General features: G+C 36.8%; 1 protein-coding gene across 1 annotated transcript; it reads right to left on the bottom strand.

Annotated features, from left to right (window-relative positions):
* Positions 1-1,571: 1,571 nt before the first annotated feature.
* On the bottom strand, positions 1,572-14,385 carry LOC127804081 (cysteine-rich receptor-like protein kinase 2). The gene is made up of 8 exons (XM_052340809.1): positions 13,867-14,385; positions 12,334-12,740; positions 3,633-3,758; positions 3,420-3,547; positions 3,080-3,290; positions 2,751-2,982; positions 2,320-2,470; positions 1,572-2,154 (listed from the first exon to the last, which is right to left on the bottom strand). The coding sequence occupies exons 1-8, from the start codon at positions 14,235-14,237 to the stop codon at positions 1,843-1,845; spliced, it is 1,938 nt and encodes a 645-aa protein (XP_052196769.1). The 5' UTR covers positions 14,238-14,385; the 3' UTR covers positions 1,572-1,842.
* Between the last annotated feature and the right edge of the window lie 154 nt (positions 14,386-14,539).

Genomic DNA, 14,539 nt, shown 5'->3' with positions numbered 1-14,539 from the left:
TTATATATATATAATGAAAAATCAGCACTACCATCAAATTCTCTATTTTTAATTTAGTTAGGGCCATTTGATTATGATCCTTAGGACATAATATGATTCACAGATGATAATGTGATTAACTGTAACTAATGTTTGACAAAAAACAAAAAAAAATCCAACCAAAAAAGGAACAATTTATTGGAAGATTCAAATAAGATACAAATCTTATTATAAATTCTTGTATACGAGGCAAAATAGAGATTAAAATCAAAAAATTATTCAAACCCTAATTAAGTTTTTGAACAAAACAAGAACTCAATGCAGTATTAGGGCTAATAGTTTGAATAATTTAATTAGATCTAATCCAAGATCAAGAACTCATAAAAATTAAGGCAAACAACAAACAATTGTGAATGCAACAGAAAATAGTACCGAAAGAAAAAACTTTCTCAGTCGAAGATCAAACTTGATCTTCAATTTACCTTTCGTATTGGAGATGGCTTGACCGGGATCTTAGATCCCTCGTGGCTCTTATACCACTTGTTAATGTCATTTGGAAACCCTGTACCAATTCTCGGCCAAGCAGATCAAATCAACAACAAAATGAAAATAGAAAATGCAACATCAAATCACCAATACACAACGCAGAGATAGATAAGTATTTACATGTTCGAACCCAAAATCAGGTCTTACTCACGGTAGGGATTTTCGCCTCTAATCAATCCACTAATATTGAAATGATTACAATAGAATATTACAATCTTATAGCAAGAACAACAAGAATGATTTCAGTATTGCAAGAAAACAGGAGAGTTGATTTACAACACATAGACAATCAGAAAACCAACAAACTACCTATAGAAACAGTATCTCCTTATTGATCTTTCACGCCTCAAGCGATTTTGGAACAAAGATCAACACAATACTCACCACATGTTCTTGTAGATCTCTAGGATTCATGTGTTGTCTCTCACCTTGGTAGAGATTAGGGTTTGAATATCGCAAAAGAGAGAAAGAGGACGATCAGGGATCTATTAGCTTATATACCAAGGGAGAATTGATAAGGGCCAGGCGATGGCCGTTTATTTGAGATCAACGACTGAGAATGCTACTGCAAAATACAAATGAAATCCCATTCAAATACTTCTAAAATTCTAGCTAAATTAGTGCCAAAAATAAGATACAAATGCTCAACAAATTTAAATACAAGAAATCATGAATTAATTGCAAATTTAAAAGAATTAAAATTTCAATTTAAAAAAACATTTTGAATCACATAATTAACACATGTAATAGAGAAATAAAAAAGTAGGGTAAATTTTACCAAATTTTATGTGATTTTAGTCATTTTATAGAGTTTCTATTTAAATTTAGTATTTAAGTTCTATGCACTTTATTTTTATTTAAACGCCCATTCAGTTATAGTTTCATGTTTAACGCTGTTGATAAAGTTTATTAAATTAGATGGCGTCAATTTTAACATGCCTCAAATTAATATTAAATTTAAATTATAAGAGTTCTATGTAAAATTAAACTCTACCCACAAGGGGTCCTTGAAGAAGAAGAAAGCAGTACATGAAACCATAGCCAAATTAACCCAGAAATTTCTGTCCCTTTAAGCTGATGTTATTCCATATTAATGAGTGAAATAAAACAGAGGCAGCAACTTTAGCAAAGTAACATCATTTTTCAAACAAATTCACATTGCAGTTACTAAGGGTCCTGCAAACATTATTACAAGAATCACATATATAAACTTCGGAGTTCACCAACACAAGGTTTTGGTGCTAAAATGGCTTTGAAGATCGATCAAAAAGCTGTATTCACAATGTTCCAGAAATCAACTAGAGCAACGCTAGCTAGCTAGCGACCAGTGAACTCAGTAAAAGAGGCAGTAGCATTGGATGTGGACGAAGCAGTAGAAGTAGATGCATCCCCCCGAATCCTCCTCTCGTTATCGATGAAGGTAGGTTTTGTCGGCCGCCTGAACTCCATTGATCGCTCGCTTAGAAGCAACACAACTTCAGACATTGTTGGCCTCAAAGAAACCGGCGACTGAGTGCACATCAGAGCAATCTCTATCACTTTCTTCACATCTTCTTCTCTGTATTCATTTGGGTCCAAGGTACTATCCACCAGTTTCAAATGCATGTCACTGTCGTACAGCTTCCAAGCCTTCTCAAACATATATGGTTCAAATGTACAAATAAGACAGTCAGCTACCAACTCATTAATGATCTATCTTCTTTTTTGTATGAGCTTCTATAATAATTTTTGTATACAATGTTGAACTCGAATGAAAGATTAATTACTGAGTTTATGGCTTCATGAAGCAATTACTTGTTCAAGGAGATATTCGGTGAGAGGCTCCTCCTGTACATCAGTACACCTCCTTCCACTCACTATTTCCAGCACGACGACACCAAAGCTGTAGGTGTCAACCTTCTCAGATAACTGTCCATGGATGGCGTATTCCGGTGATGTGTAACCCCTGTCAAATGAGAAGTACTTATAAACCCATTAAAGGACTAGTTCTATAAAAATTAAAAAGAAGAAAAGAACATCTTCTAGTATTTCTTTTCCTTTGACAGATTTCTAATTCCAATCCAAGTAAGAGATGCACATCATTTTTCTTTTGATCTGCAAGATTGCTTCGAACTTGAAACAAAATTGAGAAATAGAAAATATGGCCAACACATACAAGTGAAAAGTAATTTAACATTGGTGAACAGAGTATAAATTGTGCCGGAATAAAGTTCATTATAACTTACAAGGTGCCGGCAAATCTTGTGCTCACATGAGTTTGATCCTCGGGTAGAAGCCTTGCCAACCCGAAATCAGCAATTTTGGCCTGGAAGTCATCATCTAGTAGGATGTTGCTCGACTTTATGTCCCGATGAATGACACAAACATGGTATTGTTCGTGTAGATAGGCGAGGCCCCTGGCCATGCCAAAAATTATGCCAAACCGTTGTTTCCAGGTCAAGACACCGCGCTTTTCTCCTGTTAGGAATGCCAAACATTTTCACATGAAGTTGAAATCTAATATACACTCGCCTTCTGACAGGTGCAATACATTCAATAATTTAAACAATATTACCATATAAGAACTCGTCAAGGCTTCCATTTGCCATGTAATCGTAGACAAGGAGGAGTTCTGGCCCTTTGTTGCAGCAACCGACAAGTCGGATGAGGTTCCGGTGATGAACATTGCTAATGAGCCTCACTTCACTTTCAAAATCTGCCTTTGCTCTTGCGGAGCTTATTACTAACTTCTTCACTGCTACTACATTTCCATTTCTCAGTACTCCCTGTTCAGTGACTTATTAATAAGGACAGGTTGATATTTCTCTCTTAGAAGAACATGCAATTAATTAAGATTAGAGAATTAATTGCAGACGGCATTGTATATGTGAACTAACATGTAGGGAATTAATTACCTTGTAGACATCACCAAAACCTCCTCCTCCTAGTTTATTTTCTTCACTAAAATTCCTGGTTGCTGATTTCAGATCTTTGTAACTGTATTCCGCTGGCCCTTGCAGCTCACTTCCCCCTATTATATTAGCTGGTTCCAAGGTACAATCACAAAATTATAAACAAAAATTTGATGCGTGGGAAGAAGTAAAAATAGATATTATTAATTGTTTCACCTCTTGGAGCTGCCTTTGTTTTTCTGGATTGTCGATACCATATAGTAACTGCAAGTAGTAACAAAAGCAGGCCTCCTCCGCCTCCAACCACTCCTCCGATGATGGCTCTCTTGTTGCTTGAACCTCCTATATGTTAGGAATGTGGAGAGAAAAAAGAGACACAAATAATAATAAGGACAAAATAATAAAAGATGGATACAAAAATTTTACGTGGTTTGAAAAATTCCTCTACGTCTAAGAAACTACTGCAGTATTTTCACTATGTGAGAAAAAATATACACAATATTTTTACAAACACTCTCTACTTCCAAAACCACAACCCAATTACACCCAGAGAATTTTTCTTCTCACTTAACTCTCTCTCTCTCTACTCTCTTTTTAGCTAGAGAAAATAATGAGAAGGGGGGGGGGGGGGGGGGGGGGGGGGGGTGTTGTATTTATAAACCCTTAAATTGTGATGAGCTCGCTACCAGCTCTCTAATTCAAGGTAGGCATCGAAATGAAACACTTCTTCAAAAAAACAAGGAAGGCGCCCCATGGACATTTCAATTTGGCTGCTGCTTTAATTTCAAAAGCAACAGCCATTTGCTTTTCCAATTCTTCTCCTTCATTATATTTAATGGCTGACATGCTTTTGTGCCTAACTTTTCTTTGTCTGTCCACCTTGGCTCATTTTTCTTCTTTTCTCCTGGCCTCCCTTTGAATTGTTGACTTTAATTTTAACAATCTCCCACTTGAAAACTAATTTCAATTTATCTTCATACCCAAACAATACAGTAGCTCATTTTGATCATTTTATTCTCGAAAACCAATTAGAGTTGTATACAGCTCTAATTTCTCAATAGTGATTGTCTCGGTTAACATGTTAGCTGGGTTCCTACAACCTTGTATCTTCACAAGCGTTACCATTCCATCCTCTAACAATGTTCGAATAAAATGATAACGGAGTCCTATATGCTTGGTCCTTGAATGAAATGTTGAATTCTTGGCCAAGTGTGTTGCACTTTGACTATCATTGTCTAACATATTCATTTATAGTTTGAAACCCATTTCTGCTAACAAATCTTGTAACCAGATAAGCTCTTTGCTTGCTTCTATCACTGCTACATACTCTGCCTTAGTTGTAGAGAAAGATGCAATCCTTTGCAACTGAGAAATCCAGCTAATTGTTGTAGTCTCCAATGTGAACACATATCCTGTAGTGCTCCTTCTATGGTTTACTTCTCCAGGGAAGTCAGCATCAACATAACCTTGCAATTTTAGCTTACATTTCTTGAAGTATAGACACCTTTCGCTAGTATCTCGCAGGTATCTCAGTATCCATTTTACTGCTTCCCAATGCTGCTTGCTTGGATTAGACATGAATCTGCTAACTGCTCCTATTGCATGAGCAATATCTGGTCTCGTATAGACCATGACATACATCAGACTTCCAATGGATAAGGTATATGGAACTTTAGCCATTTACTCATTTTCTACGCTTGTCTTTGGACACTGCTCCTTTTATAGCTTGAAGTGATTAGCTAGAGCCATTCTAACTGGCTTGGCATCATTCATACCAAATCTCTACAAGACCTTGCGGGCGTACTTTGCCTGAGATAATTGTAAGGTACCCTTCTTCCTGTCTCTACTAATCCTCATCCCAAGTATCTACTTTGTTGGACCCAAATCTTTCATCTCAAATTCACTAAATAGTTGTTTCTTCAACTTGTTGATTTCATCTTTGTTAGCTCTTGCTACTAATATATCATCAACATAAAGTAGCAAAATAATAAAGCTAGAATCGACCTTCTTAAAGTAACAACAGTGGTCAGCATTGCATCTAAGGAAGCCATTGTTTTGCATGAAGCTATCAAATTTCTTGTACCACTATCGGGGTGCTTGTTTCAAACCATACAAGCTTTTAGTCAACTTGCACACCAGACCTTCACTGCTTTTTACTGTGAAACCCTCTAATTATTGCATGTATATCTCTTTTTCCAAATCACCATGGAGAAAAGTTATCTTCACATCTAACTGCTCTAGATGCAAATCCTTTACTGCTACAATACTCAAAACTAACTGAATGGTAGTCAGCTTGACAACTGAAGAGAAGATGTATGTGTAGTCAATACATTCTTTCTGTTGGAAGCCTTTAACCACCAATCTTGCTTTGTATCTCTTGGAGCCATCATGCTCATCTTTGACTCGGTACACCCATTTGTTCTGCAAAGCTTTCTTGCCGGCTGGTAGCTTTGTTAACTCCTAGGTCTAGTTGGATTTAAAAGATTTCATCTCATCTTCCATTGTAAGCTCCTATTTTGTAACACCCCAATTCCCAGAAGGGCGTTACGTAACGTAAGATTCCGGGGATATATATATATATATATATTTTTTCCAACAAACAACAGAAACTCAACATAAACCGTTCTCCGAAGATCCCGTTACACCTTCTCAATATATCAACTATGAACCATCAATAACTAAGACAGGTTCACCAACACAAATGCGGAAGCTAGATCGAAACCTTAACAGGTCATAACTGAAACCACTTTATTTATAATATAAAGCTGAGCCAACGTTTACATGATGTTTTCAAAATAAACAACATAACTGAAAATGACATAAAGTAAACTATCCACTAATCGTCATCATTTCTCGGCAATCCCCTTTCCTTTTGCACCGCTGCCTTCACCTAGAACGTTTGAATATTCCAGGGACATAGTCCAAATTAGATGATGAATCATCTAAGTGAGAGTTCAAAATCACATTTTTCATGAATGAATGCAAGACATGAAATAAACCAATACACCCGGTAAGCCCTAGCCCAAGAGAATCCCACGCGCTTAACCCTACCACGGGAAAAGAGCAATTTCTCTAAAAGCTATGCCACCATACCGACTCGACGACACAACGCGATTCTAGCTTAAATGGGGCTGCCAACGCATCTCACCAAAATACGTTCCCACCTTAAGCATCCAAGAACCACCATACAATCCCAACTCCAAAATTTCACATGGACTACCTAGTCATCCTAGTGCAACTTCCCTGGCCAAACGGCCTGGCACGAAAATCAAGGTGGCTATCCTGACATGCACACCAACATCAAATACCCCTATTATTCAGTCACGCCCTTGGAGAATTACGGCTACACTATCCAGACAACATCCTAGGCTGATATCCCACATGAACAACACTGTATGGACCATCTAGTCGTCCTAGTGCAACTTCCCTAACCAAACGATCTGGCACAGAAACCAAGACGACTATCCTGACATGCACACCAGTATCAAATACCCCTATTATTCCGTCACGCCCTTGGAGAATTATGGCTATACTATCCAGACAACATCTGAGGCTGACATTCCATACGTACACACAAAACTCAAGACAATGCCACATTTCACAATTCAATGCATCATATAAACAACATTTATAAAATGCAATGCACACGTTCAAAATATTTAGGGACGAACCTCCCTCATAAAATCAACCGTCACCGATTACCGTTTTAATGCACAAAATCATTTTGCATGAAATCTTCACATGTTCAGATAGAACGAGCACAATAAATCAAGTTTTGGGAATGAACACTCACAACTTAAAACCAAGTTTTCAGGTAGAACACTCACCTTGAACGAAATTCAGAACACCTCGAATCTTGTGCCCAATCTCAATTTTCGTGCAATTCCTCAAGTCTTTTAACCAAACCACCTCCTTACACGTCCTCACGCGCTGCCCAAGTGCTCTGCGTGTGTGATACTTTTCGTATGCTTAAAAAGCCCTTTATCCCCTAAACCCGAAGCACTCTTGTCTAACATGAACTTCTCACAATTTCAAATGAGAGAATCCTTAGCCATGAGCCCCTATTTATAGTTTTTGGAAACTTAGCCACCAAGAAACATATATTCTGAAATCATTTCAAATCTTTTAAAATCTTTTCCAATCATTCCAAATCTTCTAAGATTTTCTGCAATCATTGTAAATCTTCTAAGATTTTCTATAATCATTCCAAATATTCTAATATCTTTTGCAATCATTTCAAAATCTTGTAAGATCTTCTACAATCATTATAAATCTTTTAAGATCTTCTGCAATCATTCTAAATCTTCTAAGATTTTATGCAATCATTGTTATCCGAATCAAATCTTATTCAAATCAAATCTTTATCCAAATCAAATCATATCCAACAAAATCTTATCCAAATCCAAATCTTATATTATCTAATCAAATCTTATCCTTAAAGTCATCATGAGCCTTCATCTTAGCTCTAACGTCATCATAATGCTTCATCTTATCTATAATATCATCATGAAACTTCATTCTTATCTCCAAAATCATTTATGATGGTTTTCCTGAATCTCCCAAATGGCCCTAGTAAAAAGGTTTCAATAATTACACTTTGACCCGAACTTTTACATAATTGCACTTAGACCCTTTTCAACATGATCCCTAAGTCAATTTTTAATTGCATTTTAGTCCTCGAAGAAAGGATTAATTACGCTAATGCCCCTGATTTTTGGATAAATTACACTTTTACTCGAATCTCAAAAATTACGATTTTGCCCCTGGCTCAGAAATTAAACTTTTATCTCCAAACATCTACAATCCCTTAAAACATCATATTTCCTCAAATATTTGAATCTAAAAATCTCGAGTATTACATCCCTTACGATCATTCGGTTTTCTCAACCTAGTAGATAGTTGTACCGGAAACTGTTCCCGATCCAACTTCTTTTGATGCCTAAAATCAAAACTTGTATTACTTGTCATTACCATACTATTTTCCTTAAAAATCTAAGATCCAAGGTACTCTCTCCGTTCGATTCGAAAATTAGTTAACTAAATTCTCAAATTGATTTTCAGTTCCTTGAACTTACTTAACACTTTGCAACATGGGGTATTACATACTTGTTGGCATCTTTTACCTAACATGTCTCATTATAACATTCAAGTTCTCCTCCATCTGTCAGTAGTAACTAGCTCAAGTACTTCTTATTTGGTACATGTTATCGACTGGATCTTCTTAACATAGGAACTTGATCTTATGGCTCTTCAATAACTTGTCATGTAATTTCCTTCTCTTGAGGATTTTGACATGTTTTAATGGTGACACTATTTGGGACATCATCGGGCTCAAAGTAAATAGGTTTTGGATCCTTTAGACTAGTGGACTATAATATGTCTCTATTTTTATACAAGATTGTTTTATTAAAAACTACATCCCTGCTTCTAATGATTTTCTTATTTTGGTTATCCCAACATCTATAACCAAATTCATCATCACCATAACCAATAAATGTGCATTTAAGTGAATTGACATCAAGTTTATTCCTAGAATTCTCACTAATCTACATGTGAGAGACACAACCAAATATTTTCAAATGTGAAAGTCTAACCTCTTTTCCAGTCCAAACCTCTTTTGGTATTTTGAAATCTAAGGTTGTTGATGGTTCATGGTTAAGTAAGTAAGCTACCGTGTGGACTACCTCTGCCTAGAACTGTTTGGGCAACCCTGCATGTAGACTCATGCTTCTGGCTCTCTCAATCAATGTTCTGTTCATACGTTCAGCTATGCCATTTTGTTGTGGTGTTCCTGGCACAATCCTTTTGAGCTTGATCCCACTCTCATAACAGAACTTTTTAAACCCAATGTCTTCATATTTTCCACCGTTGTCAAAATGTAGCTTTTTAATCCTCAAACCAGTTTCATTCTCCACCATAGCTTTCCATCTTTTAATTTTTTCGAATACCTCATATTTTTGTCTGATAAAGTATACCCATACTTTCCTGGAAGATCATCAATAAAAGTAACAAAACACTACTCACCACTAATTGATGAAATTGTTGTTGGTCCCCAAACATCTGTGTGAACCAACTTGAGCTTTGATGCTTTTAGAGTTTTGCTTACTTTCTTGAAACTCATGCGTTTTTGCTTTTCGAAAATACATTTCTCACACAAATCAATATCCACTGATTTCAATCCCGACAGTTTCCTTTTTGAATGTATGGCTTTCAACCTCTTTGCACTCATGTGGCCAAGCCTTTGGTGCCACATATTTGAATCTTCTTTACATTCTACAACTGCAATAGAGCAACTTCCATTCATCGTTGTGTAAAGAGTTCCTATTTTCTTACCTCGAGCAACAGTTATAGCTCCCTTTGAAATCTTCCAGGTGTCTCCAGAAAAAGTTGTTACATAACCATCTTTTGCCAATTGTCCAATGGAAATTAGAATTTTTTTTTTTTTTAGATTGGGTACATGTCTCACTTTCTTCAACTTCCATACAAATCCATTTAGTTTAATCTATATTACTCCTTGACCAACGACATCGCATGCTGGATCATCACTGAGATACACATTTTCCAGATTTCCTAAGACATGGTTCTCACACATTTCCCTGTTTGAGGTAGCATGGAATGAAGCCCCATAATCTAGCACCCAAGATTCCGTCTTGTTCTCCATAAAACATATGAAAGCATCATCTGAATCATTTGACACAACGTTTGCATTGGCCTGTTCGTCATTTCCTTTCTTTGGACCTCTACATTCAGATTGAAAATGCCCCATTTTTCCACAATTCCAACATTCAACATTATTTTTACTTTTGTTGAATTGGCGTCTCTTGGATTTTGATCTTTCGTTCCTTGACTTATATCAACCATGCTAATTGCCTCTAAATTTGTTTTTGCCTCTACTTTCCACATTCAATGTTGATGTCGAAGTTGAGGAACTTTCTTCTTTCCTTCTGATTTCCTCCATCACGATCATGTCTACTACTTCTAAGACTACCATTTTATTTTTTCCAAAAGAAGCATTGATTGACTGTACGGTAGACTACCAACTCTTTGACATAGTACTAAGAATAGCACCGGCTTCAACTTCATCAATGAAAGTAATTTTCACTGACTTTAATTAATCCTTGGTTTCATTAAAGGAGTATTAATGTTTTTTGAAATTATCATTTTTTGGCATCTTTAAATTAAACAACTTCTTAATTAGAAATATCTCATGGGTTGCTCGATCGTACATGTTGGGGAGAGCTTTAAGAATCCTATAGTTGTATCCTGATTTTTGGCATTGAAGGCAACATATTTTGTCAAATTGAGATGAACTGCTCCTAGGGCTTTGCTATCTAACACCTTCCATTCCTCGTCGTTTATGGTTTGTGGCTTCGTGTCTAGTGGCAAGTACAATCTTTTTGGTACAAATAATCTTCCATCTGCATCTTCCAAAATCTGAAATTTGAACCATCGATCTTCTCAATCTTGCATGAATCCTTCACAGATGCCCTTGCTCCTACTTGAATCTCACTGTTTCACTGTAGCTACCACTGTTCACATGAATAGTAATTGTACGTATGAATAGTACCCCCTTATGTGTTAATACTATCCTCGTACTCGTGAATGGTACCCAATACCTTCCAAAGAGTAATTAATAATCTAACTTATTTTCTGGTGTGAAAGATTATAATGGCAACCACAGAGCATACAATAAATAGATATCAACACTCAAGTCAGGCTCTTATACTAGTTGTTAGGAATGTGGAGAGAAAGGATGAGACACAAGTAATAATACTATCCTTATGTGTTAATACTATCCTCGTACTCGTGAATGGTACCCAATACCTTCCAAAGAGTAATTAATAATCTAACTTATTTTCTGGTGTGAAAGATTATAATGGCAACCACAGAGCATACAATAAATAGATATCAACACTCAAGTCAGGCTCTTATACTAGTTGTTAGGAATGTGGAGAGAAAGGATGAGACACAAGTAATAATAAGGACGAAATAATAAAAGATGGACACAAGAATTTTACGTGATTTAGAAAACTCTCATACATCTATAGAGCTACTGCAATATATATACACAATATTTTTATAAACACTCTCTACTTACAAAACCACAACCCAATTATGTATACACTAGAGAATTTTTCTTCTCACTTAACTCTCTCTCTACTTTCCTTTGAGCTACAGAAAATTTGGGGGTCTGTATTTATTGACGCCCAAATTATGATAAGCTGGCCGTCAGCTCTTTAATTCAAGGTAAGCGCCGAAATAAAGGAACACTTCTTGAAAAAAAACAGGGGAGGCGCCGCATGAATATTTCAATTTGGCTGCTGCTTTTTCAATAGCAGCAGTCATTTGCTGCATGCTTTTTTAATTCATCTTTTCTATTATATTTAATGGATGTCATGCTTTTTGGGCTTAATTTTTCTTTGCCTTTTTGTCTGTCCACCTTGGCTCATTTTTCTTCTTTTCTCAAGCCTCCCTTTGAATTGTTGACTTTAGCTTTAACACTATACATAATTAATCACAAGATAATTCCATGAATATTTCCTTTCATATATATTCACGTTTTCACATTTTCATACCTACAATTGATAAGTGTTGATCAGTTACTGAATCTTACTTATGAGGGGTAGTGGATGAAGTTTTTGTGGAATTTTTGTACAGAAGCAACACTAAAATTATATGTCAGTCCCATCCTGAAAGTATAATTGAGGCGACAACAAAAAACTCATGTAGTTAACCCTATATAGTAGGATTGAAGCTTGATATGTCCATCAGATCAGAGTTTTTATTTGAAATGAAACAATATATATCCACCGTGACAGCAAAAACTGCACTGCTTGCAAAATTTTCTGTCCAAAAAATCTGTAAGAATATAACTTTCCTTTCATTTTGTGTATAGAGGGATTATACATATACATACCTCCTCCAAGAAAGGGACTAATATCAGTTGTCTGGTTATCAGCAAAGAAGGCAGTGTCAGAGTATCTAAGAAAACAGCCTGCATCAACAGCCCTGCCCTCTGCATCAGGAGGACAATTCTGAAGGTTGGTGTCATATGCCACATTCAAGCAGGCTTGGCAGCCACTCTCACTCACAGTCTCCGCACATTGCGCCACCGCATACACAGCCGGGCCGTCACCGCCAGCCACCACTTCCCTCTTTGCCGCAGCAAAGTAACCCTTAATCCTTGGGGTTGCAGCTTCAAGATCTGCCAGCAGCCCCTTTGCAGCTGCCTCAAAGGCTGTTGGCTGAGATGCAGTTTTGTTGCTACAGATTCCTACATTGCCTGGGAGAGTGGTTTGGTCATAGAAGCTGTTGCTTTCATACCTTTGTGAAGACCAAACAAAATTACTTGTTACAACATATATTTTAATTAGGAACGTAAAACCAGCTATTTATGTCTTGAAAATTCTGTATCATTCTAAGAAACACAGTTAAATACAAATGTAAGCATCATTCTATTAAGAACAGTAATATTACAAAGTAAATCCTTTCCTTCTAGCTTCTATTAAAAAAAAAAAAAATTCCTTCTATTCTCATTCCAAATCTTTTTTTTTTTTTATTCTACCCGGAATTAAGAGAGTAGAGGAAAAAATTGGTTTTATGTTGACAATATTAACCTTCATACAAAGGGTGGAATGGAGACACCAAAAATGATGCGACTGTTTTATATTATTTTATGAAGAAGAAAAAACCCACTACAGACAGAATATGTAGGAAAAAAATTAAAAAAAGAACACCAATTACACAGCAATTTTGTAAAAACTTTATTGTTTCTGACGTTTGTGGATGAGGAAGGAGCAAGTTTATTTGTTTATGTTGGTCAAGATCAGCTGCCAGGGCAGGAAATTCCTGTGTGCTGGCTGTGAACTTATTTCAACTATTGATCATCTAAATTAATTTTGATTTCCTTATATAATAGATGGATTCTTTGAGATTTTACAGAAGATTCTGCGGATTCATTATTGCTGAAAGTTGCCAAGAAAACGCAGAGCCACCCATAGCTTGATTAAATGAGAATGGAGGTGGACATCTAACGGTTTTGGGTTGGATTCCAATTCTTCTTTCAATTATTGACTACAATTTCATTGGGTTACAAAATATATATATATATATATCCCTTTAATTAAATCTGCTTTTGGAGAGGCTAGCTTGTCTTCATCCTCCCAAAAGTATTACTTGGGCTGATTCTTTCGGCCTGTGCATGCCTCCACGGCGATGATGAAGATTATCAATAGAGTAGCTTGTTTAATTAAGTCTTATCACAACTATTAGTTTAAAACCTTGTTATATATTATCTGCTTGCTCTTGATTCTTAATTCGAACCTGGTCAGTTAATTCCAATTTTGTAGCATTGTGATCAGAGTGTGGAAATTAAAAATGACTGAATTTTCATGAAGAAATTAGTAAAATGATTGGTAATTAATCCTAGTCTTTTAATGATAAAACTAACCTAAGGAAGCAGCCGTCGTAGACGACGCGAGCACCGTTGGCGCCGGAGCAGTTGAGGATTTGAGACACGGCGGCGTCGTAGCAGGTGGTGCAGTCGCCTGAGGAGAGGTAGTCCCTGCACTGAACCATGGCGTAGACGGGGTCCGATGTTCGTGACTGCTCCGCCGTCGCGAACCGCTTGTTCTCGGTCACCAGCTGCCGCCTCAGCGCCGAGAAAGTGGTGTTAAGGTTGGCGAAGAAGTTCGGGAGGTTGGAAGCGTTGTACTGGCTGCAACCCCTCTGCAGGAGGTTGATCTGTGGGTCTGCCGCGGCCAACAACAGCAACGACAAGAAGCACCACAGCCACGCCCATCTGGAAACTGGCCTCGTCATTCTAGAGGCTAACTTACACGTGCAGGTACATTCAGCAACTGCACAAAGTGTAGAGTTGTCAGAAACTACGTCTATATGTATATTATGGAGAAAGAGAAAGTGGGTCTTGAGTTGTTTGGGGTCGAAGCCAACTGAGGAAGGGATAATGGTACACGTACGCATGGACGCACAGATTGACAAAGAAAAATTCTATTGGCAGCCTTATAAATTATTCTTCACAGCTCGGTCAACTAAAATTTTAATTTTACTCTATACAGCCACGAGAATTACTCTTTACAACTCACAAATTTTCAAATATACCC

Source organism: Diospyros lotus, chromosome 6, assembly GCF_014633365.1.
Source record: "Diospyros lotus cultivar Yz01 chromosome 6, ASM1463336v1, whole genome shotgun sequence".
NCBI lineage: Eukaryota > Viridiplantae > Streptophyta > Magnoliopsida > Ericales > Ebenaceae > Diospyros > Diospyros lotus.
This window is presented reverse-complemented; position numbering and strand designations above follow the sequence as displayed.

Bases quoted from the DNA above. Each gene is read 5' to 3' on its own strand.
- LOC127804081 (XM_052340809.1), bottom strand. From the start codon at position 14,237: ATGACGAGGCCAGTTTCCAGATGGGCGTGGCTGTGGTGCTTCTTGTCG. The intron at 12,741-13,866 runs GTTAGTTTTATC...GTCTTCACAAAG, and splicing joins TACGACGGCTGCTTCCTTAG to GTATGAAAGCAACAGCTTCT. The intron at 3,548-3,632 runs GTGAAACAATTA...CCTTGGAACCAG, and splicing joins AACAAAGGCAGCTCCAAGAG to CTAATATAATAGGGGGAAGT.